Source organism: Cyprinus carpio, chromosome A12, assembly GCF_018340385.1.
Source record: "Cyprinus carpio isolate SPL01 chromosome A12, ASM1834038v1, whole genome shotgun sequence".
Taxonomy (NCBI): Eukaryota; Metazoa; Chordata; class Actinopteri; order Cypriniformes; family Cyprinidae; genus Cyprinus; species Cyprinus carpio.
The window spans coordinates 14523327-14548240 of record NC_056583.1 but is presented as its reverse complement, the minus strand read 5'-3'; the positions used below and the strand labels follow the sequence as shown (position 1 = coordinate 14548240).

Here is a 24914-nt window from a genome sequence, read left to right as displayed (position 1 = left end):
CTGTTTCATTCTCCTCATGCAATTTAGCTCACCATAAACTCAGAGCACCAATTAATCCAATCAGAGCAAAGCAGCCGCTTCACTGGGAAGTTGATAGCAAAGTAAATAGATTTGTCTGTCTGTGCAACGGTGGGGGGGCGGGACATTCAAAAACCATTTGCTCTCTTAAAACAATGCAAACCCCAAATGAATACTAGATTCACATTAAAGATGCCACTGCAGCATTAAAAATGATCACCCGCTGTCCGTTTTTTATGCCTTTGCCTCTATTTACATACATCTTACATGGATTGTTTAATAAATCTTGTATATTGTGTCAGCAAATGTGATATAATGTTGCTTCCGCCCATTTGTAGGCTCAGCTTCCGAATTCTGCTATAACACAGAGGTTACATCAAACAATGTTCTTTCAGCATCAATGCATTTCCTGTGGGATGCTCTCCCTGAACACAGATGACATCATCACAAGCGCCTACTCTATTAATAGTTTAATAGGGGCTGTTTTCTGTTTCATCACAGCAAATTAAAGCCTTGTGTATATATTAGTGTGATTTTATGCTTTCAAGGCTAACAGGACATACAGTTCATCAAATAAAGTATCATTAAAAATAATCAATTATAATAAAAGATTATCATTTATTTTAGCAAATACCATTCAGCATCAGGAATAAAAGATACAGCTTCTGACAATGTCCGCGTCAAAGCAGTCTATAATTTATTCATTCGACAGCATTAAAAAAAAACTATTTACACCATGTAAAAACAAACAGGTTTTCCAACTAAAACATAGATCTGTGAATAGTGAATCTCTGTGATTCGCTTAAGACTTCAGTTTCACAACTAGCATAGCGTGAATATTTATATGGCCTTTTTTATATCGGCACTGCCAATCAAGTGAACATTTGTGGAAAAAATGATGTCTGAAGTCTGGTGAAAATGTTGCCAAGCTATAATTAAGTCTGTTTCTTGCATGAAAAAGAAAAGGCAAGGAAATAGGCTTAAATTCTGCTGATGCTTCAGCCTATCAATGCTATCACATATTCCTTGATTACAAAGGGGAGCTGCACAGCAATTACTAGGCATGGAAGAAAGCAGTCCAATACTGAGTGACACATAAAGGTCAAATCTGTTTTCTCCTGACCACTGGGCCATCTGGAGCATTTCCTTCATTCACAGATTCACTGCAAAATCCTACAACCGAGGAGCTTTGCAAGTGGAGTATGTTGTCCCATTCAGCTTATCTTTTTTTCTTGCTGTGCTTCACCATTTTCTTTCGTTTGAGGATCATATCATACAGTTTTTCCAAACCGAGCTGTAACCCCTGCCCATCAACCGCACTGCATCCTTGCACATGGTGTAGGGTGGAGGCACTCAGTTCATGTACAGCCAAAACCTTCTCCACTTCAGAAACAGGCAGTGCGACTGGAAGGTCCTGTTTGTTAGCCAGCACCAGCACTGGCACTCCTTGGTTCTCTGACGTGCGTGTGATCTTGTGCAGCTCCACCTTAGCCTCCTCCATGCGCTCCACCTCCGTGGAGTCCACTACAAAGACCATGCCATCCGTCCGCCGCGTGTAGGACTTCCACAAAGGCCGAAGTTTCTCCTGACCACCCACATCCCACGCCTGGAAGGTAATGGCACGGCCATTTCCTACCGGAACTTTAATCTTCTCAGTGTTAAATCCCTTGGTTGGGATAGTTTCAACAAATTCCTTCAGCTTCAGTCTGTAGAGAAGCGAGGTTTTGCCTGCAGAGTCCAAACCAATGACCACAAAGTGGATGGACTGGAAGTTAGGCAGGAACGGTGTATTGGGGGCAATCTCTGTCAGCTGGTTTCCCATGGCAACTTGGTTTTCGCACCCTCTTGTAAGGACAAGCTGATTTGTCTAAGTGTTTGGCATTTGTACCTACTTCAAAGGTACTGCAGGCAGACAGACAGAGGTGCTGTGATATCAGCGGCACCGTGTGGAACCTAATTGAAGAAAAAACAAAAGCTGATTATCATCACAGATATGGAAGTTATTTACAACTTAACCAGAATTGCCGTTGAGCAAAAGCAGACAAAATATGAAAAAGTATTTGGTTCTATAAGATAAATATCTATTAATTAAATTAGCAAAAAAGCTTTGGTGTCATATCAACAGTAGCTCACTGAAAGGCTCAAATTAAAATTAACAAAAGAGAAAAAAAATATTGTAGGTAATGAGAGTCTATAATTGAGTACTAAGAGGCTGCTCTGTATGCTTATTTTGCAGCACCAAATCCAGTGTCTAAACAGAAATAGATTCCTAAAAAAAGACAGTATCTTTATTTTACCTGTTTTGGAGGCAGATATCAACATCAGATGTTGCCTTATTATTATCAGATAGTTTCGAACAAAACTAAGTGAACCACACTTTAAAATGGCTATAATAATTCTTTTTTTGTTTTATTACATTTTTCCGCATATAGAATTTAGAATTTAAATAGAAATTATGGGTATGTCAACATCTAAGTAATATTACCACTACTGTCAAAACAATGTAATCTGGTACCTTAGACTTAGAGCATTTAAAGTTGAAATAGTAAAATCGAAACAACTTTTAAAAAGCATGAAAAACATTACAGACTGTAAGTTAAAAATAAATCTCCGTCGAGTAAATTCAGCAGATAACGTTACTTGAGAACGAAAATGCAGTGTGGCAAGAACGAAAACCTCGCTTGTAAAACGATTTTGAACATTTACATCACTTACCAACAGGCGTTTATCTTCTAACAGGCATCGTTTCCATTTCTCACTTTAAAAACACAGTTATCCAAACGACTCAAAACAGTGATCATTTTCCAGAGCCTCTCTTCCCTCCGATACCAGTGACCTCAAGAGTTGAAAGTGGAGCTGAGCGACAACACAACAATCCCCGCATGTGACGTCAGACGAGCCCCTCGTCCCGCCCTCGCTACTCTCTCCAGCGTTTGATTGTGCGGCGAGACTCCTGCCCAAACAGCACCTCAGTGTGGCGAGCCGGAGGCGTCGAAACTACCAAATCGGAGATCTTAAATCTGGTTTTGTCTGTGCTTGCCGAGTGCGAAGAAAGTTTGTGGTTTTAATATACTGACATATACACTGCAATGACGTTTTAAACAACGTTTCAGTAACCACAAAATTCGTCACAATGCGCTTAAATGCTTAAGAGGGTTTTAATAAATGTTTGTAATTTAAAATAGTAACAATGAAAATGACGGGGTTTTTAAAAGAAATTATTGAGCATTACAATAAATTGTAACAATTAAGTCCACAAGAAAGAAGAACAATCTTACTCTGCAATACAGCATTTAAGAGAAGAGAGAAAATAAAGTAGTAGTAGTAACAACATACATATAAACAACTAAACAACAGTTCAAATTATCTTCCTTCTTCCTTAGGACGAAATCAAGGACTACAGTTGGGGAACTATACAAGAAAAAAAAAATACAAAAAAAAAATCCTCCATGAAATCTCACAGTATGTCATTCTTTTTGTTATGAATTTGCATAAGAGAATCTTTCAAAAAAAAAATTCTCATATAAATATATTACATTTTGGTGTGCATTTCCCTAATTTTTGTTTATGAATGTCATATTTACCTTGCAAAATGTAAAAGTCAACGACATAATCATTTTGCTTTAACGTAGCGCTACAGTCGAACTGTGTTGCGTCAGCACGTGTTGCGTCAGCACGTGTTGCGTCAGCACGTTGTGAGCGATTGCAAAACGTTGCTTGGAAACTAGTCATCCACAAAACAACTTTCGCAGGTATGTTTGGGAGGTGTTTCGCTTTTAAGTAAAGAATGTAATAATACATTACCTTTATTCGTCAACTTTCTCAATCTCAAAACTCAATTTCTCCAAAAGGGACATTTTGGGGGGGTTCTAAAATAGATAATATTAAATTGAGGAAAACATGGTTATTATTACCATATAAGTACTGCATACCGAATAAAGTGAAAGAAGTGCACTTTATAATTTTGCATAATATATATCCTTGTAATGCGTTCTTGTCTAAATTTTATGATGTAGCTGATATATGCACCTTCTGTAAAAAAAGAAAGTGCAGATATTTGCCATTTATTTTTCTCATGTAATGTTTCATCACTTTTCTGGAAATATTTGAGTTCCTGTTGTTTTTCTAAAGTTAAGATGAATTGTAATTTACACATTAAGGATGTTGTTTGCTTTTTTGAAAACCCAAACAAATCTCTAGAATTAACTGTTAACTTTCTTATCCTTGTGGCAAAGTTCTATTTTCACAAACAGATTTCTTAAGAAAACACCTACTTTTATAGATTTCTTATGTGAAGTAGAACATTTAATTAAATCACTAAGATAAATTAATTACAAAAAAAAATGTATTTCTTTTTTGAGGAGATATTATGAGATCTTTCATGTACCTTGATTAATACTTGGTTTGATGTATTATTTTGTCTTTTTATTATTATTATTTTGTTTGTTTATAATCCTCTTTTCTTTACTTGTTCTGTTCCTGCTTTTTCTCTCTCTCTCTTCTCTTCCATTAGTTCAGATGACTTTGGATGTATTGTTAATAAATTTTATGTAATGTAAAAAAAAAAAACGGTAAAGCCGTTTAAAATACCAGGTCAAACATCTGAAGAACAACACTGAAGAATTCTCCATTGTTGCATGCCATTAAGAACATAGTCACCACTTTAGAGGTGACTGAATTTGAATGATCAAAAAACAACACATGATACATGGAATCCTAATCAGTGTAAACAAATTATTTGTGTTCTTTAGAGGTTGACAAGCAATGCATCTGCAAGTGTCATGCTCCGATGAACAAAAGATACACAGTGAGTACATCACTGCATATTTCTTTAGAGAGACTGTAGTGGATAAATTTATACGTTTAACCTTTTCTTTAATGTATCCGTAAGATTCAACAAATCCAATGGTTGGCATGGTCTATTTAAAGATTTACATAGAGACTATTTTGACTATATTTTTGACTATACTATAGAGACTATATGTTTTATTTTGTCCAGACCCTCTATATAGCAGTATATTACAGTGATTAATTAAAAAGCTTAAGGTGGAGATGATCCAGAAAAGGGGGCATCTACATAAGATGTGTGCTTCATTTGCTCTAGTCCCTGCAGTATTCACAGCAACGGTGAAGCTGAAGGCCAGACTACTGGATAGCACCAACTACAAAATCATTTCATCAAACACCGGACTTTATTGTTGGGTTTCAAAATCCTTTTTAAAACAGAACTGGGTTTCTAACAGTTCTGATTGGATTTGCTCAAGAATTCTCAACAAATAAAACACTGGCCATTTAATGTGCAATTTTGTGTTGTGCATAATTTAAAACATTTATACAGTGTAAACACTAATTAACAAATCAACAAACAAGAAAAGTAGTCTAAGTTAACGCCACAGAGTCATTATTCCAGTGATATTTACAATGCATCATGTTTTATCATTATAGTCAAAAACCATTTAAATGAACTGTAGTAAACTACAGCATAAAATGACAAAAGACAGTATTTTTGAAAGCAGCCTATTCTGATTTTTATAACATCAGAATTCATGGCCGTACACTGGCAGTTGTTTTGTCTCAAAGCAGAGGGAAGTGATGAGGCACAGTTGAATTCACGCCACAGTCAATATACTCATAGGCATCTGTAGACATCTGTTCTGAATGGGACAGGTAGGAGACTTTGATAGTCAGTCTGTGGAAAACACAAAAGAATTTTACATTAAATACTATATATTAATTATTTTTTATAAAGATATCTATAAAACCAACCACTGAAATGTGATATGGTTAAATGCATAGTTTAAAGCAGAACATACTTATTTGATTTGTCCTTAAGTATGTATGGTACAAGTTCTTGCAACCCAAAATAAATAATGTCTGGAATGTAATATATATATAAATACTAAAAATTAATTATTACTTCATTTTGTTGTTACTATTTAACAAGGAAGCATTAAATTTATCAAAATGCAATTCTTTTAAATATTCTATCCATCAAGAATGCAGAAAAAAATTGGATCAGTTTCCACAAAAACATTAATCAGCACAACTATTTTGATAATAATAATAATAATATGAGCATCAAATTAGCATATTAGAATGATTTCTGAAGGAACATGTGACACTGAAGGCTGGAGTAACAGCTGTTGAAAATCTAGCTTTGTCATCACATGAATAAATTACATTTTAAAATATGATAAAATAGAAAACAGTGGTTTTAAACTGGCCCCAAACTTGAACAGTAGTTTATATATTTTACTATGGGTGTGTATTGTTTTGTCATGCACTTTATAACCTATAAAATGACAGTATAGTCCATAAAGATCATATGACTGACAGTCAGGAAAAAAAAAAGAATCTCACTTGGTTTGACCATTTCTGTGTCAAGACCTACAACAAATTTGAGTTATAAAGATTGCTCTAGACCTCACTGAATAGCACAAGCTATAGTTTGTCACTCATAATTACAAGTATTTACTGTGAAATACAATACATTTTTATTTTTTTATCATGCTTGTATTACATCTGTTAATTTATTGAAATTTACACCACTATGGTTACACCAAGTATTTGCATGTGTTATGTAAAGGTGACCATTGCTGCATATTTCTTTAGACAGACTGCAGTGGCTAAATTTTAACTTGTTTAACCTGTTCCTATAATGTCTCAGTAAGATTCAACAGATCTAATGAATAGATATTATCTTCTAAAATATTTAACTTTACATAAAGTATAAACTTTTTATACTCTAACCTGATTTAACATTACACATGGACTGAAATACAAGTCATTGGTTGAATCAGTGCTGACACTGAATAGCATTTAGATACATTTACAAGTTACATCATATATGAATTCAAACAATTCTTCAATGAGCACCTTCAACACGTCAAACAGAGCTGACCAGTGTCAAAAAGCATGCTAATAGAAATCTTAAACTAAAGCTGATGCAATAAGGATGAATACTTACTGCAAATGCAAGAATAAGGTGTGAATCTGAATGGACTGTGACTTGCAGTAATTACTGTAAAAGAAACAGACATTAGAGAAAGTTTCTAAGTATATTTTGAGTACTTGAGAGTTCACGTCACCCCCATATACATTTGGATTATAGTGGAAAACAGTACATAAATATTAAAGACCTTAATGATGAGACATAGATATTGATTTAAGTATTACTTACTTAAGGCCAGAGTCCTCAATAACAATGTTGGCTATAACTTTAATCTGAAAGAAAAATGAATGACATCTTTATTTAAGATTTGTTTTGTTTGTCAAGATCAGAGACTTTCAAGAAAACTTAAGTTTTTGACTTAGGTTTAATGTATATGAGAAAACAGAAAAATGCTTTATATTATATACGTTTGCTCAAAGTTGTACCGTCTTCTGTGATCGAGGAGGCAGTATGGTGACATTGGGGAACTTGTTGTTGCCAACCACCGTCTCAAAGATGAATGACTGCACACTAAGATTAGCAGCTGTGATACTGACAAAGTTTTGGTTGGTGAGGTTCATTTCATGCTAAAGAATGGATAATACAAGTAGAGGATTACAAGTTTTATATAAATATAAATGCAATACAGCAGGCAAATTTTAATGTGACATTTACACACACTTACCGTGATCACTATTTTTACTTTATCTGGAGTGAAATAGACCATAGATGACTTTAGTTCCACAGCTGACATATCCATACTCCGTGGGAAGAGGAAAAACAGGATCAGTGAGCAGATCAAGAGGCAAAGCCCCACTGATATAAACACATACAGCTTCCTGTGAGACATGAAACCATGTACATTAGTTTGAGATAACTGACAAGACAAGCACATTTTATTAATCCCTGAAACTGACAATTACAGAAGTGGAGTTAGTGATACTGTCATAGTGATACTGACGTGTGGTGAGGTTTCAGCCTTTGGTCGCTACAAGGAATGACTGCCACAAGTTGGTTCTCCTGACCTGAGGATGTCAAGAAAAATGGACCGAATAAGGGTGAGTGCATTTAAAAGCCGTAACTACAAATAAAACGTTATTTGCAACCACTGAAACTTGCCTCTCGGAATGCGTCCTGTGCCCTGACAGGTAGGACATGGATCCGTCTGTCCTTCTCCATTGATACTGCCATAGTCCAACCATTTGGAAAGCCTCCGTTTCTCTCCATGATTATTCTGGGACATACTGCTCTACTTCCAGAAGATGCAGGGTCAAAACTAAAGGCCTCTACAATTAACAATAAGAGAGCTTCACTAAAGTTTGCCTGTTGAAGGTACGTAATTGCAAAGAAAATCTTTTACTTAAGGTTAGTGTGAAAGCGATTGGGTTGTTCCAGTTATACATTACACTAATGAACCAAACTGCCTCCAAAACATCCACTGTAAAACTACAGTAAAACAATAAGCTCCACAACCATAAAACTCCAAAGATCATTATGAATCAAAGTTTCGTAATTTGATCAAAGACCTTAAATGGCACAGTTTCTGTGACATTAGTGGGAAAAGTTCACTTAGAATTGTTATTTTTGTATATAATAATATTTATGCAAGTCATTATGCTCTCAATTTGCATACATTTGAATTAAAGTGGCATGGAAGAGTGCAAAACAATAGTTCATAATTCTACCTTACAAACACCGACGACTATGGTAGCTATAGATTATTGTGTTGTAAATGCAATGAAATATTACAATTATTTCGGGTTAGCGGAGTTATTTCGTCTAGATGTAAAACTGCCAAAAAACACATAAATTGAGCTGCTCGCCAAGAAAGCATGTGTAACTCCAAACGCGTCTAGGTAACGTTAGGCAACAACAATTATGCGTTTTAAACAGTCATAATATGTCAAACTAACACCATTTTAAGAGCGATACAAGTACACACTCGTCCTCACAATGTCGGGTATGTTTGCCTGTTTTAAATCACAAGAGACTGGGTGAATAAATATCAATTTCCTTAACGTCATGACACTTCTTATCGTGTCAAAACATTGCAAAATGCATTTGTCAAATCTCTACAAAGCACTTCTCCACATACCGTGAATTCATCGGAACAGTCTTGTTTGATATCTCGCTTTTCTTTTTCCCGCAGACTGAAGTCATTTGTTTCGTGAGTTATTGAAAACAACACGCGCAAATTTCCTTCAAGACTGCTGCGTGAGTTTAAGAGTTTTCGAGTACGCAGCTACTTCCTTCTTTGTTCCTCTTCAGCTGTGTGGTGTCGCCATCTGCTGTTAATAAGTAAGTGTTTATGGAATACAATCTCGTTATGTTTTATGTACGTAGGTACTACAGCATTTTGTAGGGAAATTGCATACACTCGAATAATTATATTGGAATTAGTGTCATGCATTTGTAAATGTGTATTGTAAAGAATGCACCAAGAAAAAAGTAATCATTTAAAAATATATATTGAAAGAAAATTTTGGGGAAAAAAAAATCTAAATCTTGTGTGTGTTGGGGAATCTGTGCTCAGTTCCTGTCTCATAGGAGGAAGCTGACTAAAGGAGTAACTATCTTAACCTTAAGAACATTCTGTTGTTTCAGCAAGTCAGATGCATGTACATTAACCAAACACGTCTTTGCTGAATGGGGTGATTTGAAAAATAGCAAGAAAATGTATGATTATGCAATCCAAATAACTCAAACACACAGAAATGATAATGGAATGTTTTTTATTCACTATGCTGGACACAAAACGCCATGTTGATAAGCTTTCAGTTCATAGTAATACATTGCACATAAAAAATGACCAAAACTGGTGCCTAGCAAAAACTTTGACCAATCAATCACCGGTTGTGTTAAGCATGACTGAAACACTCATTGCACATTCCTATAAGTTTGGCAGCCCAACACTTTAGTGTGCCATATGAATTAGTGTTGTTTAAAATAAGATATACAAATATAGAGGTCACTGTGACAAAAAAAACTAAATCAATACAGGCTTTTCTTTTTCTATCTTTCCTCTGAGAGGCACTAACCCTTTTTCTGTCCATCCAAAGTGCTCTGGGCATTGTCTTAAATTTATCCTCTTATCTAATCAAGCAGTACAAAATATACCTGAAGCCTAGCTAACAGCAGTCTATACGTGTTAGTTGGGCACACACACACTGAATAAAGAAAGCATTAAGACTGCTTATTAAACGTTATGTTGTTTCCTCATTCATAATGTCCTATATAAACATGAAACTAAAATTGTACAATCAAGTAATTGCATCATTGCAGCTATGGTCTGTTATAGTGATACAGTTATCTTTTTCAAGAGTCAAAACTATTTCTCTAACAAAAGAACATCAGAGATCATTTCAGTATTTCACCATTACCTCACTCCTGTTCTGACAGAATGCTGCAACATGATGAAATCATTTACAATTCTTATTCTTTATTGAGGTTGCTCTGTGCTTCCTAATGTCTAGAGATGTGCCATTCGCTGTCGGTCAACTGCACCAGCTCGTTGACCACATCAAGCAAATTGTAGTGATGCTTCCTCAGCAACCTTTGATTGAGCGGCTTGTTACTGAAACCCATCTCCTGTAATACAGCCATCATGGAGGCATCCTCACAGGCTGGGTCAACAGCAGGCCGCTAAAAGACAACCAAACCAAAGTTAGTATGCTGAAGGTAACTCATATGCCAAAGCTAGGATTTAGCGATAACAAAGAATGCAGAAAATTTCAGACTTAAGTAAACAATGCATGATGCAACTACCATGATTATAGGACCAACTTTTCACATACAGTCATTTTCTAGAAATAGTATACTATTCAGTTCAATTTTATTTTATTTGTATAGCACTTTTCACAATACACATTGTTTCAAAGCAGCTTTACTTAAAATGCATGTCTACATTACAATTTAGAGTGATCTGTTATCAGAAGTGAATGTGTCCAAGTAATGTTCATTTTACACATGAACAGTTCAAGGTAATAGAATCATACAGTAAGCTAACATTAAATTAATTTCAGGCAGAAGCTCATTAAAGCGATTATTACAAGTGTGATCATAATGATTACAATATAGAGAAAATTTGGCAGCTGTGCATATAGATTCAAGTTAGTGTCTGTTTGGGGTCAGTAAGATTTTTTCAAAAGAAATCGATAGTTTTATTCAGCAAGGATGCATTATTTTATTCATGACTGAAGACATTTATAATGATATAAAATATTTCTATTTCTAATAGACTTAACTTTCTACTTAAAGAATCCTGAAAATGAAAACACATCATGGTTTCCACAAAAACATTAAGCATCAACTGTCTTCAACATTAATAATGATAAGAATTGTTTCTTGCGCATTAAATGAGCATATTAAAATCATTTCTGAAGGATCATGTGACACTGAAGACTGGAGTAATGGCTGCTGTATATTCACAGGACTAAATGACAGTTACTTCAAATTCGAACAATATTTCACAATATTACGTTTTTTAGGTATTTATGGCTGCTTATGTTCTGGTCTAGTGTGTCGTGCACTGTTGAGAAAAATGCCTCACCTGTGCAGGTGTGTTCTGGCCTGTAAAGAGTGCTTTATAAGCAGAGGCAGCCACAGAGAGCGCTCCCTTCACCAGGCCCTCTGTCAGACCACCTTGATGTGCCCTGCAGAAGAATAAAAACAGGAACAAAAGGTTGTGTCATAATAGTAGCGTGCCAACAAAACAGAAGGACTAGAGAGGTTAACATTCATGAAACCGTCATGAAGAAAAACATGCAGAACTCGGCACAATGTGCTAAATGGTGTGCATATTTAAAGGAATTTAAAAAAATGACAACAAAGAAAACAACTGTGGTCAACCACAGGAAAAAACAGTCTGCAGAGCTACTTCCTCTCCTCTGCTGAATTCAAGCTTTTATGTAGATATTCAAAACCTGATCTTTCTCACTTTCATGAATATGTATATGTATCCTGAATTAAATATTATAATGTGATGCCTGTAATGCATGTAAGCAGAACAACAGCTCAAAACGCTGATCTCACTGTGTTGTTGTTATACCTGAGATCCTGGGAGCCGCAGGTCTCAAAGGCACTAACAGGGGCCTCTAAATGAGCTGATCTGCAACCTAGGGCAAAGAACAGACATGTTATTCTGTCACACAAATGGTTCAAAGCTACACAACTGGTTTAACTACACAGCATTTTGTTAAAATGTCAAACACAGTCTTACTGATTATTTAAATAAAACAAGGTTCAGAACTGAAGAAATATATGCCTGCCTATAATAATAATCATAATAAATATTTAATAATAATTTTTACGTCTATTTTGAATAGATTTTTAAATTGTATTTACTGCTTTTACTTGGTGATTTCTAGTTAGTTAAATTTAATAAAACATTTTCAACCAAAATTATAACATTGCATGATGTTAACTGTTGCATACAACTGAGAAACTTCTAACCAAAGTTTGATTTTTTTTTTTCATACCGACACCGAGACATGGAAACCCACCACTTGAGTCATCGTCAAGTTGATATGAGGTGTTGTCTCCAGAGGCCCCTGGTCCTGACTCAAGATCGTGAGATCTCACTGATCTGCAAAATAATTGTGAAGTGATTAAAACAAATGAAAGTCCACGTATAATAATATAATGCCTGTACATTATTATTTAGTCAAAAAATAATTAGCCAATTCTCTGAATGTAATTTAACCTGTGGGTTCGAAGAGATGGGGGTGGCGAAAGAGCTATGGGCGAAGGTACCATCTCTGGAATTAGAGGAGAAGTGTCCAGTATCTGAGAGGTGCAGAGCATCCGGTTCAGGCTGTTTTGAAGAGCTGGAACAGGGATGGGCTCCTCGTTCTCTCCTTCAGCCTTGCTCAGGATTTGTGGTGCCTCTGGCTCTTTGGCAAGAGGGACTGCAGGCTGGGACATTGTTGAGCTATACATCGATTCTCCCAGGGGCCTGGAAGTATCGAAGCAGTCAGGCAGGATGACAATGTAGTCCTCTGATGAGGCTGAGGACACCTGGCTGCTCACCTCATCCCACTCTCCTGCTTCTTCGTCTTTTTCTTGATCATTTTCATGTCCCTTTTGTTCTACTTCCTCTTCATTCTCGTCCTGTGCAGCTGGGTCGGTATAGAGGTTTTCATTTGAGCCAATCAATGCTTCCGAAAAGACTGTGAAAATAACCAAGTGTAAATTGAAAGCAGGTACAGCACAAGTAGAAAAGGCATGTTTATTTTTAGCAAGCCCAAGCAGAAGGGCACACTGCTTTCACAGTAACTGTAGCAATTTCAGTATGTTTAAGCAACAGTGACATTAAAAAAAAAAAAAAAAAACAAACAATGAAGGAAGCACATGCACACCTGGCATGACAGTTTCCTCTGTTTTAACTGGCTTTGGCACAGGGACTGGAGCCTCGGGGCTGTTTATGATTGTCAAAGGTCTGTCCTTCTTCACCAGTAATGATCTCTCCTGAAATCTAGCAGTGTCGTGAACTGCAAAATAATTAAAAGCAAAATTAACAAAATGATAATGACCTCTAAAATATCTATTGGGAAAATAAACAAATTGCAGCATCGAGTTCTGTTAGCACTAATACAGCAGACAGAAGCTCACCGTCATGCCTCTTCAGGTTGGGCCAAGCCCTGCGTTGAGGCTTGCGCTCTGGTTCCTCCTCAAGAGTGAGAGAACGAATCACAGTCTCACACACAAACTGGGTCCCACTGATGTCTTCATCTCCTTCCTCATTGCCGGGAACATCCAGAAGTTCATTCTGTCTCTGAGGCTGCAACACTAACAGAGCACAAGCCACAACAGTCTATGATTCAATTACAAAGGCTTTGATTTATAAAAAGATCATTTTAAATCTGTTTGTTAAATGTAAAAAACTAATTGGAGGTCATTTATCCTCCAGGTACATTGTTTGTGCTACTCTATGCAGTTTTAGTAGAAAAGTTAGAGAGAAAAAGTGTAGTGTCATTTATTGGCAAAAGCCACTTACAGTACAAGTACTTTTTTTTTTTTTCAAGAAATTAATACTTTTATTCAGCATGCATGCGTTAAATTGATCAAAAGCAACAGTTAAGACACTCATTTCTATTTCAAATAAATACTGTTCTTTTGTACTTATGAATTAAATAATTCAGAAAAATGCTTCACATTTTCACAGAAATATTAAGCAGCACAATTATTTTCACCATTGATAAGTAATGTTTCCTGCGCACCAAATTAGCATTTTAGAACAATTTCTGAAGCATCATGTGATAATTCAGCTTTGCATTCATATGAATAAATTACATTTTAAAATACATTAAAATGGAAAACATTTTAGACTGTAATATTTCACAATATTACTGTTTTACTGTATTTTTGATCAAATAAATGCAACCTTGAATGGGCATAAGAAACTTCTTTTGAAAATTAAAATCTTACCAACCCTAACTTTTGAATGATCTGTATGTCAAATATTGATTTCCAAGTTTATGAAAAACAAATGAGTAACTCTGCTTTAGTGCAGCTTTATAGGAACTCTCCTTCTATTTAGACATTATTTCGATATAATCTGTAGGGGTTGTTTGATGTAACTACAAATCAGTAATTCAAATTACATTTAAGATGCTCTAACCTTGACTTTTTTTCCTGCCTGAATGTCCAGCCTCGACTTTGCTTAGCCCTGTTCCATGCTTTCCAAACAAGGCTCCATGATGAAGAGGTGAAGATACGAAGGGGGTCATATCTGAGGAAATTACACAATTACTCTAAAAATGAGGCCAGACTAATTACGCACATGACGTTGAGGAACAGAGCATGAGGAAATATTACATAACTGAGACCAGAATGAGGCCTTACCAGCTGGAGTGTTGGCTGGGACTTTCTCCAATTCTTGCACAATGTTTATATCCAGCAACTCAAAGGACAAGAGATCCTGGAAAATAACAAGACTTTGGACATTAGTTATTAAGCACACATCACTAAACAAACATATAGTGTTGTCTTTGAGTCCATCAACGCCCATACCTGTGCCGTCAATAAGTCCACAGAGGGGATGTAGTATTCTCTCCGAGAGCTGGTAGACACTTCACAGTCTCTGGTGCCTGACCAGAACATGCCATCTTTCCTCATAAGACAAAGATCGGTCCTCTATAAGAGAAGATATTAAAGTATTTAATCTCTCGAAATACTGTTATAACATGCAGGTAACCCTTTAAATAGCGATATTTGAAAACCTTAAGGTACTGTGGTTATAAGTTGACTCACTAGTGATTTGCTGCAGTGGGTGGGTTTCCGCTCTGCACTTGCCACCACTATAATGCTGCACCACACTCTGGGCCCAAACTGCACCCCGCAGTGTGCCAGGCGCCAGTGAGACGTGTAGGTGCCCTCCAGCAGGGGTGCCACAAATGCCACGCTCACTACACCAACCTGACCTGGCTGCAGAAAGGGCACTGCGACTTCTTTTTGCTCCCGTGAGCCCAGGGTCAGGTTGCCCCACATAAACTTCAACTACAAAAGACACAAAACACATGCAAACGTAGCCCACAACGTGTGGAGACACATTCTTTTCAGCCTATAGTGAGTTTCAAAAAGTACCTTGGTATCCGAAGTCCAGCTGATGTTGCCAGTGTTCCTCATCTTCCAGTACTTGATGAACTTGGTGCCTGGCTCCAGACAAGTGCCATCTGGTAGATTCTCATCCAGAAACAAGGCAGTCATTGTGGGCACCAAGGTGGAGCAGGAGACCTTGGGACCCCTGGTTTGAGTGCACAGAGGATCGTCAGAACAGCTTTGTTTCAGTGTCTGTCTTTTCCTTGAAGCTCATATCAAAAAAAGTACAAAAAGGACGTAATACATAAAGGCAGCGGGTGCATTTTGAGGTAGTTCCATCCACTTGCCAGCGATAACTCAACTATAACAGACAATGTGATAATCTTGCTAATGATTGTTCTGGGCTGGGTAGTGAGGTCAACCCAGCCCTGACCCCTCTCAGTGTGGCCCTTACTCTGGACTGGATGTTTGAGGGTCTGGGCACAGGGCCGGAGCTGGAGCTGGTCCTGGGCCTAGAGATGTGGCGGGAGCGGGGGCAAGGCCCGAGCTGCCGGTCCCATTGGAGGCTCCACTCCACAGCAGACCTCTCTTCTCCAGCCTCAGCTTCTTCTTGATCTCCTTCACCTCGGCCTTCAGCTGCCTCCGCTCAGCTTTCAGCCGCTGTCTCTCCGCCTTACGCACCGTCCTGTCACCCCGCCTCAGAAACCTGAGAACGAGCCAAAGTTAATCAAATTAAATTAGTAAGTGGTGTTAAGAGATATAACTACATTCAGACTAAGTAGAAGATACTAGGGCTGGGAATCATTTCTCGATTCTGGGGTGCTGGAAATCGAGAATCAATTCCAAATCGATGGAATCGATTCCATCAAAAGGAACTGACTCCACCTTAATAGTCTTTTTAAGTTCAGATTAATTGAACGAACACGTTCCCAAACAACAGTGAGGAATCAATTCTAGAGTCAATCCCAGAAACAGGAATAGGAATCAGAGCCACTTCCTAAAATTTTGGATTCCAACAGCCCTAGAAGACACACAACATCTTGATTATTTTGGCTTGCCTGGGTTCTGGAGTGACTCCACGTTCAGGAACAGACAAAGGAGTCCTTGTTCTCTTTAGGTTGTGGCTGGGATCGTGTTTATGACTACATGGCTCACATAAGATGCAAGATGGACAAACGCTGCACATAGAAGGAAAATGTTTCATATTGAGCTTTACATTCAACATCCTGTAATTCAGTTTTGTTTTTTTGTTTTCAAAGAGTGTATGCTTATTAAATATTTATATATATAAGTTTTAGGACATTCTCACCTGCACTGATATCCTCCTCCAGTGGCTGGTCCTTTGCAACTACTGCAATTTGGAGTTGAACTAGAGGCCCTTAGCGTGGTGGAGCTTGTAGCTTTCTGAGTGCCAGAGGTGCTTGGTTCCTCTGCGGGAGGATCTGAGGCTCTGTGTGTGCAACACTGGCCAGAAAACTCACTACACATCCTGTCCACCACCTCCCTTACCACTTGGTCTTTGAACTGCAAAGATGATTGAGAACAATTTTGCAACAATTAGGACCAGATTCAACAGAAAGTAATGTGTTTATTAAGAGATGTTAGTTTCTCATGTTTTCTCAGGTGCAATTCTATTGTTATATGAAAAATAATAAAGGCAAAGATCTATACAATTATAAGCTTGACTTTGTTTAGGACACAGTACCCGGTCCATGTAGGATTTAAACCACGCTGGTACTGCTTCCTCATCGGTTTTCATCCCTTTGTTTTCTTTGGCCACAACCTGTTTAAGGAAAACAACTCAGTCTGTAATGATCTCAGCCTGTAATAAGTCCAGTCCATTATTATTCACAATGTCTTATTCAACAAGATATGCATGAACTAACAAGCAGCTCACACTATAATGATGGCATACAGTATGTTTTATTAAAAAAACTACAAACTGCTTACCGAGTCCCGCTCGGGGGTCACCTGGGTCTCCTTGTCTGCCATCTTGACCCTTGCTCGATACGGCGGAGCTGGTCTAGGATCAATCTTTAGTTCTTTCAGCTCTGCCTTCACTGCACCACCCTCTGCCTGACCCTTCATCTTATAGACATTCATGTGAAGCTGGTTGGCCTGCTTAAATGCAGTCTAAAAAAAAAAAAAAAAAAAATCATTTTTGGCATAACTTTTAACAGCATGGCTCAGATTTAGCTTTTGATTGAAAAAAGATTGGTGTTCATACCTTTAGAGCTTCTGTATATTCATCTGTGATAATAACAACATAAAATAAAAAAGAATATAAGCAATAATATTTTATATTTACTATGATTTCAATATTTGAACACTATACAGATAACATATTTGGTGACTGAATGTATTATATACCTTGACAGTTTATGCACACCTGTAAAAATAAGAAGACAATATCAATAAGTACTTTTGAAAATAGATTTTTCAAATCACAGATATATTAATATAATCTCATTATTTAACTGTTATTATTTACCTCCTCGTTGTCCTCGTCAAAATATTTCACTTGAAAATGGATCAGGCCGAATGTAGTTTTAATCTAGGAGTTATAAAAAGGCACTGAGTCAGCTAACAATGTAAACAAACACCACCAGGAGCTGCAGACTTTGTTAAAGGCATCCAATAGTTACAGGCAGATTAGAGTGAAAATCGCTGTTCTCCAACGTTACTCTTTATTTACAAGCTGTCATCTGATTTATGGCCAAGAGCAAGAAAGGTCAAGAGCAAACGACAGGTAGAGTTGCAATTTATATCACTGGGGTTTGTATAAAGGACTCAACTGTGATATATGTTAAGACCTATCTACTATAATAGGATTAAATATTTTGACTGAAGGTTAAACGTCTTATACGTTACCCCCCGGTTAAGGTTTGTTTATGTAGGCCTCGGCTACGGCCTTCCAGAACCAAGAAATGTAAACGTCTCCACATAAACGCCACCCAGCAAGGCTTAATGACTCCTTACCCAGGCCTCCACAGTCTCCCACTGTGCTTTGTTCGTGTCCAAGACTGGAAATTTCTTCACGTTGCCCCTAAAGTTCACTTTGACAGTGACGGGGAGGTTCATAGCTGTCAGCCAGAGTCAACTAATGCGTTTGATGCGGGATGCGACGCTCTATAAATGCCCGTGGTGCTGTCAACACTGTCAGACTTGTCTTTTGCGTTCTTGTTTACATCGCTAGATTTGTACACGCCCCCAACACACGTCAGAGGAAGTGTCTCGGATTTACTTTACGTCCTAAATAAACAATAACATTAAACATATTTGAGGGCCCGTGAAAGTATTTAACAGGTTCTTGTAAGTACTTATATTGTAATTCCATCAAATAATATTTTTACAGAGAAAAATATGACGCACGCATACACATCACGTCTTTCGAAGGCGTCCCGAGCATAGATGTAATAACAGGTAGACACCGTTTTTAGCATTAAAGCTACGCTGATTACAGCGATACGTTGGTGTGTACACTATATTGTATTGATTTGGTTTTGCAATGAATGTCAGATGACTCTGCATATTCCAGATGATATCAAATTCAAAATGAATGAAGAGTAGATATTTCCACACGGCAGAACAGATGTGAAAGCTATGTATTCACATCTATGGTCTCGAAGCGTTTACGTCATCTAGAAGCGCGCAAGTGCCTTGTGGCTGACAGCAGTTTAGTGAGCCACACGGTTAGTTAATGCTTTTAGGACAATCCATTATTTTTCTCCTCTATTGAATTAAGACGATGTCTTCGCTTCTTAAGGTGGACAATGAAATCAAAACAAAGGTAAATGTCTCGCCGCTTCTTTTATTTAAATAACCAGCACTCAGATGAGCTGATTGTAAATGTTAGCTTGCGGCTAGCCGGCTTGCGCGTGTCACCTCGTGAGCGTGTTAGCTAACTTTTACTCGCACATATGCCTGTGGAATCAGTTCTGTTTTAAGCAGAAAATGAATATTGTAATAAAGTATGTGTGGATTATACATATCAAATCTCCAGGGTGAAGCCAGAGCTCCCACATGCGCGTTAACCGCGAGTGTGTGGATGAAGCGTGTTTTTAGCACAGCAGCATGGCGCTGCGGGAGAAGTGCATTGTCGTTTCAGCACGATTTTAACATCAGTATGCTAAAAGTATATAATAGTCGGTGATTATGTTGGCAAGCGATTACGGTGAAGATCGCGAGGCTAACAAGTCACGGGAGAGCGGGAAACAGCTCGATTTCACGGTAACATTAACGTTAAGTGTTGTAAACATTCAGCGTCTTAAAATAAGGGCGGTTGTATTTATTTCTGAAAGATTGACTTTCAGATACACGACATTATAAACTCTGACAACAAAAATCAGATGTGCATTACATGTCTTGTGCTTTATAGTTAAATATGAATATTTCTTGTCTTGCTAGGTTGATGCTTTCAGGGAACGAATTACAGCAGAGGTAAACTAAGTTACTGCACTTACCCAGATATATATATATATATATATGTATATGTGTGTGTGTGTGTGTGTGTGTATATGTATGTATATAATGTGTGTGTATGAATATTTATGTGACTACTGGACAGCTTATTGTTTAATTATTCAAATTTAGGCTGAAGACTTGGTTGCAAACTTTTTCCCAAAGAAACTGTTAGAGCTGGACCAGTTTTTGAAGGTACGTTTAATAAAGAAAAAAAATATGCATTTTTGACATTTTCTTCTTCAGATGTGCTAATGTTCTTAACTCATCAATTTGTATGATAGCCTTGTGACTACAACTTGATTTTTTGTTTAAGGATCCCACAATTAATATTCGTGAGCTGAAAGAAATTCATTCAGAGATCAATCTGACAGTGCCAGACCCAATTCTACTTTCAGACATCCATGATGGACTGGAGGGGGTAAGAAGCCATTTTTCCTTTAATAGGATAGGTTTCTGCTGATTTGTGCAAAAGATTGTCTTTTTGGCATGGAACAAAAAGATCAGACAGTAACCTTGAATTATTTTCTCAATAGCAAAATGCTAAAAAGAGGAAACTCGAAGATGGTGCAGGAGATGACAAAGGTGAGTTTTCCTTCCTAATAAAATCAGTGTCTTGAATTTGCCAGGTGAATAAAATTAATTTGAAACCTATATTGATACCAAAACATCTTGCTCTCAACTCTTCCCTTCATTATCCTGTGGCCCTGTTTATGCCTGGTATTAAGATGCATTTTTGTCAATCCAATCCATAGCGGACAACACTAAATACAGGTGTAAACGGGGTCTAAAACATTTTTGAGCTTGTCTACTTTTGACCACTTTCAAAGGTAGCTGAAAACACATTAGGTTGGATTACTTTTGTAGTGTAGTTGTACCAAACCACACAAATTATGATCACATTCGATCTCATTCACTTGCTTTCCTCTTCACTTGTTGTACATTCAGTAATACTCATGTGTCACACCGAGTGCTCATGTGAAAGTCATGTTGAGTGTGAAATCTGAACACAAGTGGTCAGAAGAGCATTTGAATGCATATTGATTAGCAGGTGAAAAACTGTAATGCATTAGATAGAAACAGGGCCTATGATTTCTGTTTGTAGTTGGCGGGACCAAAGTCTTTGTCATGCCTGGTGGAATGATGAAAAGCAATGGCAAGCTGGTGGAGCTGATTGAAAAGGTCAAGCCTGAAATCAGAACTCTTATAGAAAAATGCAACACGGTAAGACCATGTAACCATAGTCTCAGACATGCTCTCACTCTTAATAGTGCGTTGGATAAATGTCATTTTCTTTGTTTTCTAGGTCAAGATGTGGGTTCAGTTGTTAATCCCAAGAATAGAAGATGGCAACAATTTTGGCGTCTCAATTCAGGTGCAGTGACAAATTTTCAGTTCTTCATTTGAAGGTCTTGCAACAACATAAGCTATATTTGTTGTAGGCAGACATAAAGGGACAAGCAGTGATTTTTCACAATTTACTGTATTTTTTTTTTTATTGTTGTTTAAAGAAAAATGATTTCTTATGTTTGGTACTGTCAGGGAATGTCAAATGAAAAAAGACTTTGTCAGCCATTTAGCTGGAGTTATGATTGTTTATCTTCACCATCCACAGGAGGAGACGGTGGCTGAACTCAGAACAGTGGAAGGGGAAGCAGCTTCTTACTTAGATCAGATTTCCAGGTACGAAATGCTAAAGGTGATGATACACGGGGCAACTTTTTGACCAATGTTGATTGGGCACTTTCCCATTGAGAATGGGCAACAAATTTCTAGATAGAATTTTTTGTATCATCATCTTAAGTCAATGTTAGTCAAAGATTTGCACACTTTATTTTACCTTCATATTTATAACAAAAAAAAAACAATCTTTTTTTTACAGGTACTACATCACAAGGGCAAAGCTGGTTTCCAAAATAGCAAAATACCCTCATGTTGTAAGTCATATCTAAAGTACATATAGCATTTAGATCAGGAATTCAGTCATTATTTTGTATATGTATAATATATATTTTGACTATTATAGGAGGATTATCGTCGCACGGTGACAGAGATTGATGAGAAAGAATACATCAGCCTCAAGATTATAGTGTCAGAACTGAGAAATCAATACGTAAGTATTGCTATAACAGTATTAATGCAAATGATCTTAAAGATTCTTTATTTTGATGTACAGAAAGAAGTCAGATTACTGTATGTATGTGCTGTCTGGGAGTTGTTGTGATAATTGATTTTAATATTATGTAATTGTACTGCAGGTAACATTACATGACATGATCCTGAAGAACATTGAGAAGATCAAGAGGCCGAGGAGCAGCAATACTGATGCTCTGTACTAAGATCCCCCCCTCCGCCCCTTTCATTCTTGGCCCATTGTTTCACCATTTGGAGCTAGCTTTAACCTTCAGGTGGTTCTAGAGCAGTCCTGTCACCCATTATACCCGGGCCAAGAGAAGGACCGCTCAATCTGGCCTGATAGTACATGCCACTTCAGATAGAATTGTAAAATATGGTCACTATTTTAAACCCTTTAAAATGAGCCCTTTTTTTTCTGAGAGGACAGAATAAATGGTTAAAGGCAGAGCCTGAACATGCGTCCCAAGGAAACTGTCTCAGATTTGTTTTTCTTTATTTAATTAAAGAAATGTTTCAACAGTGTATTTCATTTTTGTATCTCTTGAAAAGCCAAATTTCATGTAGTTCTGTTTTTGAATCCATTTCAAGTGTTTCTGAGCCTCCTTGGGGTTAAGTGATTATGGATCTACCCATGAGGGTCTGTTTCTCTGGTCGAGAAGCGGAGGAGCTCTTATTGATGCTGTATTTCACTTAGGCAGGTTATGTTGTTCATCTGAAATGTACATGTAGGCTGAAGTGAGAGCAAGGCAGTTATTGTGCGAGATTTTATTTGGAGTGTGTGCTGACAGTTATTACATGATGGAATATTATATTTTCATCTGAAATAACTGATTCATCAAATTCTGGAAGCTTTATGGTTTCATTTTGACCAGTTTTAAGAGTGATACATTTTGCTGAATAAACTATTGATTTTACAGTACATCTAAGGCACGTCATTTAGTGCTGATCTTGTGTTGTGCTTTTTCCTGAATATTGTTTTATTCGTTTTTATCTATATTATAGAAGTAATTTGATTTGCAGTCCCTATATGAATACAAGTAGTTAAATCTTACACAAAGTATACTTAAGTCCAAAGTGGCAAGGCTTTTTATTTTAATTAAACTGGTGTGACAGGTTATTTCCATGAAGTAATATCTGCTGAAATGGCTAGTATTACTCTGAACTAAGCAATTTTCAAATACAAATGCAGAGTTGAGAAGAAAATCAACACACTTAAGAATAACTGATAATTGTTCTTTGCAGTCATAGTCTTAATTGTACATTAAAAAAGGGTAGTTGTATTCAATATTTTGTGCTGTTGAAATAGAACACAGCCTTTAAATGATGATAAATGAGAAGTTCTTACACTACTAATGTTTTTCTTATGTACACCATTTGCATAAATGTGGCTTATGTTTGAACAAATCAGAAAACCATGAATAAGAAAAGTCTCTTAGTGTACACTAATCATGAAATATATAAAAAAGGCTTATATACAAATCTATTTGGTCTCAGATAGGGTTAAGGTTCTAGAAATGGACTAAAATGCCATTTTACTTGAATTCACAATCTAATCTAATCTAATCAGACACTTTTCAAACCATGACAGGTGTTCAAGTGTTATAACGCTGAACATTCTGTGATCTTCACAAAACGCAAACCTAGAAAAGAAAGCAGAAATATTTAACACCAGTTTGAAGAATGTACTCTAAATGTGTGAATCTAAAATAATGCTGTCATATAACTTTGTAGTTGCAATAATTTCCAGCAGGTGTCAGCATGGAGGGACTGGATTTAATGCTGACGTAATTTTGAAAACTTCTGAAACTTTAAAACAGTGGTAAAGTTCATTGATGGGTACATTATGACAATTACATAATTTCTCACTCTCAGTTTAAGTTGTGTTTCTTTGTTCTCGTTTATGTCATAAGCTAAGTAATCATGTAGAATGATTCTGTGAATGCAAGTACCTCATAGAATATAAGCAGGGTGTAAAAACTCCTTGGGGACTATGCCAATAGCTCCATCCAGCTCTCCAACCCACCATAAACCAACATCAAATTACTATATAATACAAATATAAACAAATACAAATACATAAACATTTGTTAAAATATCAGAAAACAACAATAAGACAACAATTAACAATTATTAGTCAACTGATTTAGTTCAAAGGTAATACATGGAATGAATTTCATTGTATTAGATACAAAATACAAAATCAATTCATCAGCAAAAAAAATTATAATAGACAAACTTTTCTTAGCCATTTTTGCATATTAATCGTCTCCAAATATGTTCAATCTATATTCATACGCAGTCTTCTATCACAGAAACATTGAGCTTAGCCACTTAGGAACTGGTGCATGTGTAATGAGGGATTTTATCTGCAGAATCATAGAAAATGAAATGCTGTGGCGAGAGATGGGTGTTTACTTAGTTGTTTGGATCATCAGGGCTTTAAAACCGCACATAAAAACAAAGTATCATGATGTTTATAATACAACCAAAATTTCATGCACCTGCATACAGCCATTCGAATGCAAATGTAAATGTTCATTTCAATCTTGAAACACAGATTTACTGATTTCTATGGTAATTAAAGAAGTGTGTGGTGAATCCGTTTGAAGTTAGAGACAATGATTGCCGCTACTGACATAAGTTAGGTGACTAATGTTTGGATAACACTGGTTATTGGATGCACAAAATTATAATATCAAGGTGCTGGAAATGTATAACAACATGTTATGCCTTGAGGGAAGCAGAATAAATCTTTATTATTTTCTTGAAGCTCTTTTGTTTTTCCACCATAACATTCTCTTGATTCACTCCTCTCCAAATTCAAATACCT

At 36.8% G+C, this 24914-nt stretch overlaps 4 protein-coding genes and 2 long non-coding RNA genes across 9 annotated transcripts; 2 read left to right on the top strand and 4 right to left on the bottom strand.

The window, feature by feature from the left end:
- Nucleotides 1-692: 692 nt before the first annotated feature.
- LOC109056748 (ADP-ribosylation factor-like protein 4D) lies at nt 693-2947 on the bottom strand. Of its 2 annotated transcripts, none has more exons than XM_042767762.1 (2): nt 2737-2947; nt 693-1975 (listed from the first exon to the last, which is right to left on the bottom strand). In XM_042767762.1, exon 2 carries the CDS (start codon nt 1838-1840, stop codon nt 1238-1240), a length of 603 nt encoding a protein of 200 aa, XP_042623696.1. In that variant the 5' UTR covers nt 1841-1975; nt 2737-2947; the 3' UTR covers nt 693-1237. The 2 variants fall into 2 exon arrangements, with proteins under 2 accessions (XP_042623696.1, XP_042623695.1); XM_042767761.1 differs by having other exon boundaries at nt 693-1971; nt 2734-2936.
- Nucleotides 2948-3003: 56 nt separating this feature from the next.
- LOC109058437 lies at nt 3004-5312 on the top strand. Of its 2 annotated transcripts, none has more exons than XR_006161360.1 (3): nt 3004-3770; nt 4770-4825; nt 5123-5312. It is a non-coding gene; the product is annotated as an uncharacterized LOC109058437 (long non-coding RNA). The 2 variants fall into 2 exon arrangements; XR_006161361.1 differs by lacking the exon at nt 3004-3770 and adding an exon at nt 4595-4687 and having other exon boundaries at nt 5123-5251.
- LOC109058436 (transmembrane protein 106B-like) lies at nt 5296-9226 on the bottom strand. Its single transcript, XM_042767760.1, has 8 exons — nt 9045-9226; nt 8069-8233; nt 7911-7974; nt 7635-7788; nt 7396-7536; nt 7199-7242; nt 6986-7039; nt 5296-5707 (listed from the first exon to the last, which is right to left on the bottom strand). Exons 2-8 carry the CDS (start codon nt 8190-8192, stop codon nt 5593-5595), a joined length of 696 nt encoding a protein of 231 aa, XP_042623694.1. The 5' UTR covers nt 8193-8233; nt 9045-9226; the 3' UTR covers nt 5296-5592.
- A 438-nt stretch (nt 9227-9664) lies between these two features.
- On the bottom strand, nt 9665-18701 carry LOC109058435 (next to BRCA1 gene 1 protein-like). 2 transcript variants are annotated; one of them, XM_042767756.1, is made up of 21 exons: nt 18467-18701; nt 17979-18041; nt 17858-17876; nt 17715-17737; nt 17438-17620; nt 17193-17270; nt 16797-17011; nt 16546-16665; nt 15942-16193; nt 15533-15692; nt 15200-15445; nt 14960-15082; nt 14792-14867; nt 14568-14678; nt 13559-13735; nt 13306-13437; nt 12651-13116; nt 12451-12533; nt 11997-12063; nt 11499-11601; nt 9665-10591 (listed from the first exon to the last, which is right to left on the bottom strand). In XM_042767756.1, exons 1-21 carry the CDS (start codon nt 18566-18568, stop codon nt 10412-10414), a joined length of 2979 nt encoding a protein of 992 aa, XP_042623690.1. In that variant the 5' UTR covers nt 18569-18701; the 3' UTR covers nt 9665-10411. The 2 variants fall into 2 exon arrangements, with proteins under 2 accessions (XP_042623690.1, XP_042623691.1); XM_042767757.1 differs by having other exon boundaries at nt 18359-18477.
- A 421-nt stretch (nt 18702-19122) lies between these two features.
- On the top strand, nt 19123-23003 carry LOC109058391 (proteasome activator complex subunit 3-like). The gene is made up of 11 exons (XM_042767759.1): nt 19123-19277; nt 19895-19927; nt 20081-20143; nt 20265-20369; nt 20485-20533; nt 21054-21172; nt 21255-21323; nt 21564-21631; nt 21831-21885; nt 21975-22061; nt 22207-23003. Exons 1-11 carry the CDS (start codon nt 19236-19238, stop codon nt 22285-22287), a joined length of 771 nt encoding a protein of 256 aa, XP_042623693.1. The 5' UTR covers nt 19123-19235; the 3' UTR covers nt 22288-23003.
- Nucleotides 23004-23147: 144 nt separating this feature from the next.
- On the bottom strand, nt 23148-24116 carry LOC122147018. The gene is made up of 2 exons (XR_006161362.1): nt 24034-24116; nt 23148-23724 (listed from the first exon to the last, which is right to left on the bottom strand). It is a non-coding gene; the product is annotated as an uncharacterized LOC122147018 (long non-coding RNA).
- Between the last annotated feature and the right edge of the window lie 798 nt (nt 24117-24914).

Coding starts and splice junctions, on each gene's coding strand:
- LOC109058391 (XM_042767759.1), top strand. CDS start 19,236: ATGTCTTCGCTTCTTAAGGTGGACAATGAAATCAAAACAAAG. Junction 19,278..19,894: donor ACAATGAAATCAAAACAAAG/GTAAATGTCTCG, acceptor TTGTCTTGCTAG/GTTGATGCTTTCAGGGAACG. Junction 21,632..21,830: donor TACTTAGATCAGATTTCCAG/GTACGAAATGCT, acceptor TTTTTTTTACAG/GTACTACATCACAAGGGCAA.
- LOC109058436 (XM_042767760.1), bottom strand. CDS start 8,192: ATGTCCCAGAATAATCATGGAGAGAAACGGAGGCTTTCCAAATGGTTG. Junction 7,975..8,068: donor CACAGGACGCATTCCGAGAG/GCAAGTTTCAGT, acceptor TGACATCCTCAG/GTCAGGAGAACCAACTTGTG. Junction 7,537..7,634: donor AAGTAAAAATAGTGATCACG/GTAAGTGTGTGT, acceptor TCCATTCTTTAG/CATGAAATGAACCTCACCAA.
- LOC109058435 (XM_042767756.1), bottom strand. CDS start 18,568: ATGAACCTCCCCGTCACTGTCAAAGTGAACTTTAGGGGCAACGTGAAG. Junction 17,271..17,437: donor TGACCCCCGAGCGGGACTCG/GTAAGCAGTTTG, acceptor TTCCTTAAACAG/GTTGTGGCCAAAGAAAACAA. Junction 11,602..11,996: donor TGCGGCTCCCAGGATCTCAG/GTATAACAACAA, acceptor ATTCTTCTGCAG/GGCACATCAAGGTGGTCTGA.
- LOC109056748 (XM_042767762.1), bottom strand. CDS start 1,840: ATGGGAAACCAGCTGACAGAGATTGCCCCCAATACACCGTTCCTGCCT.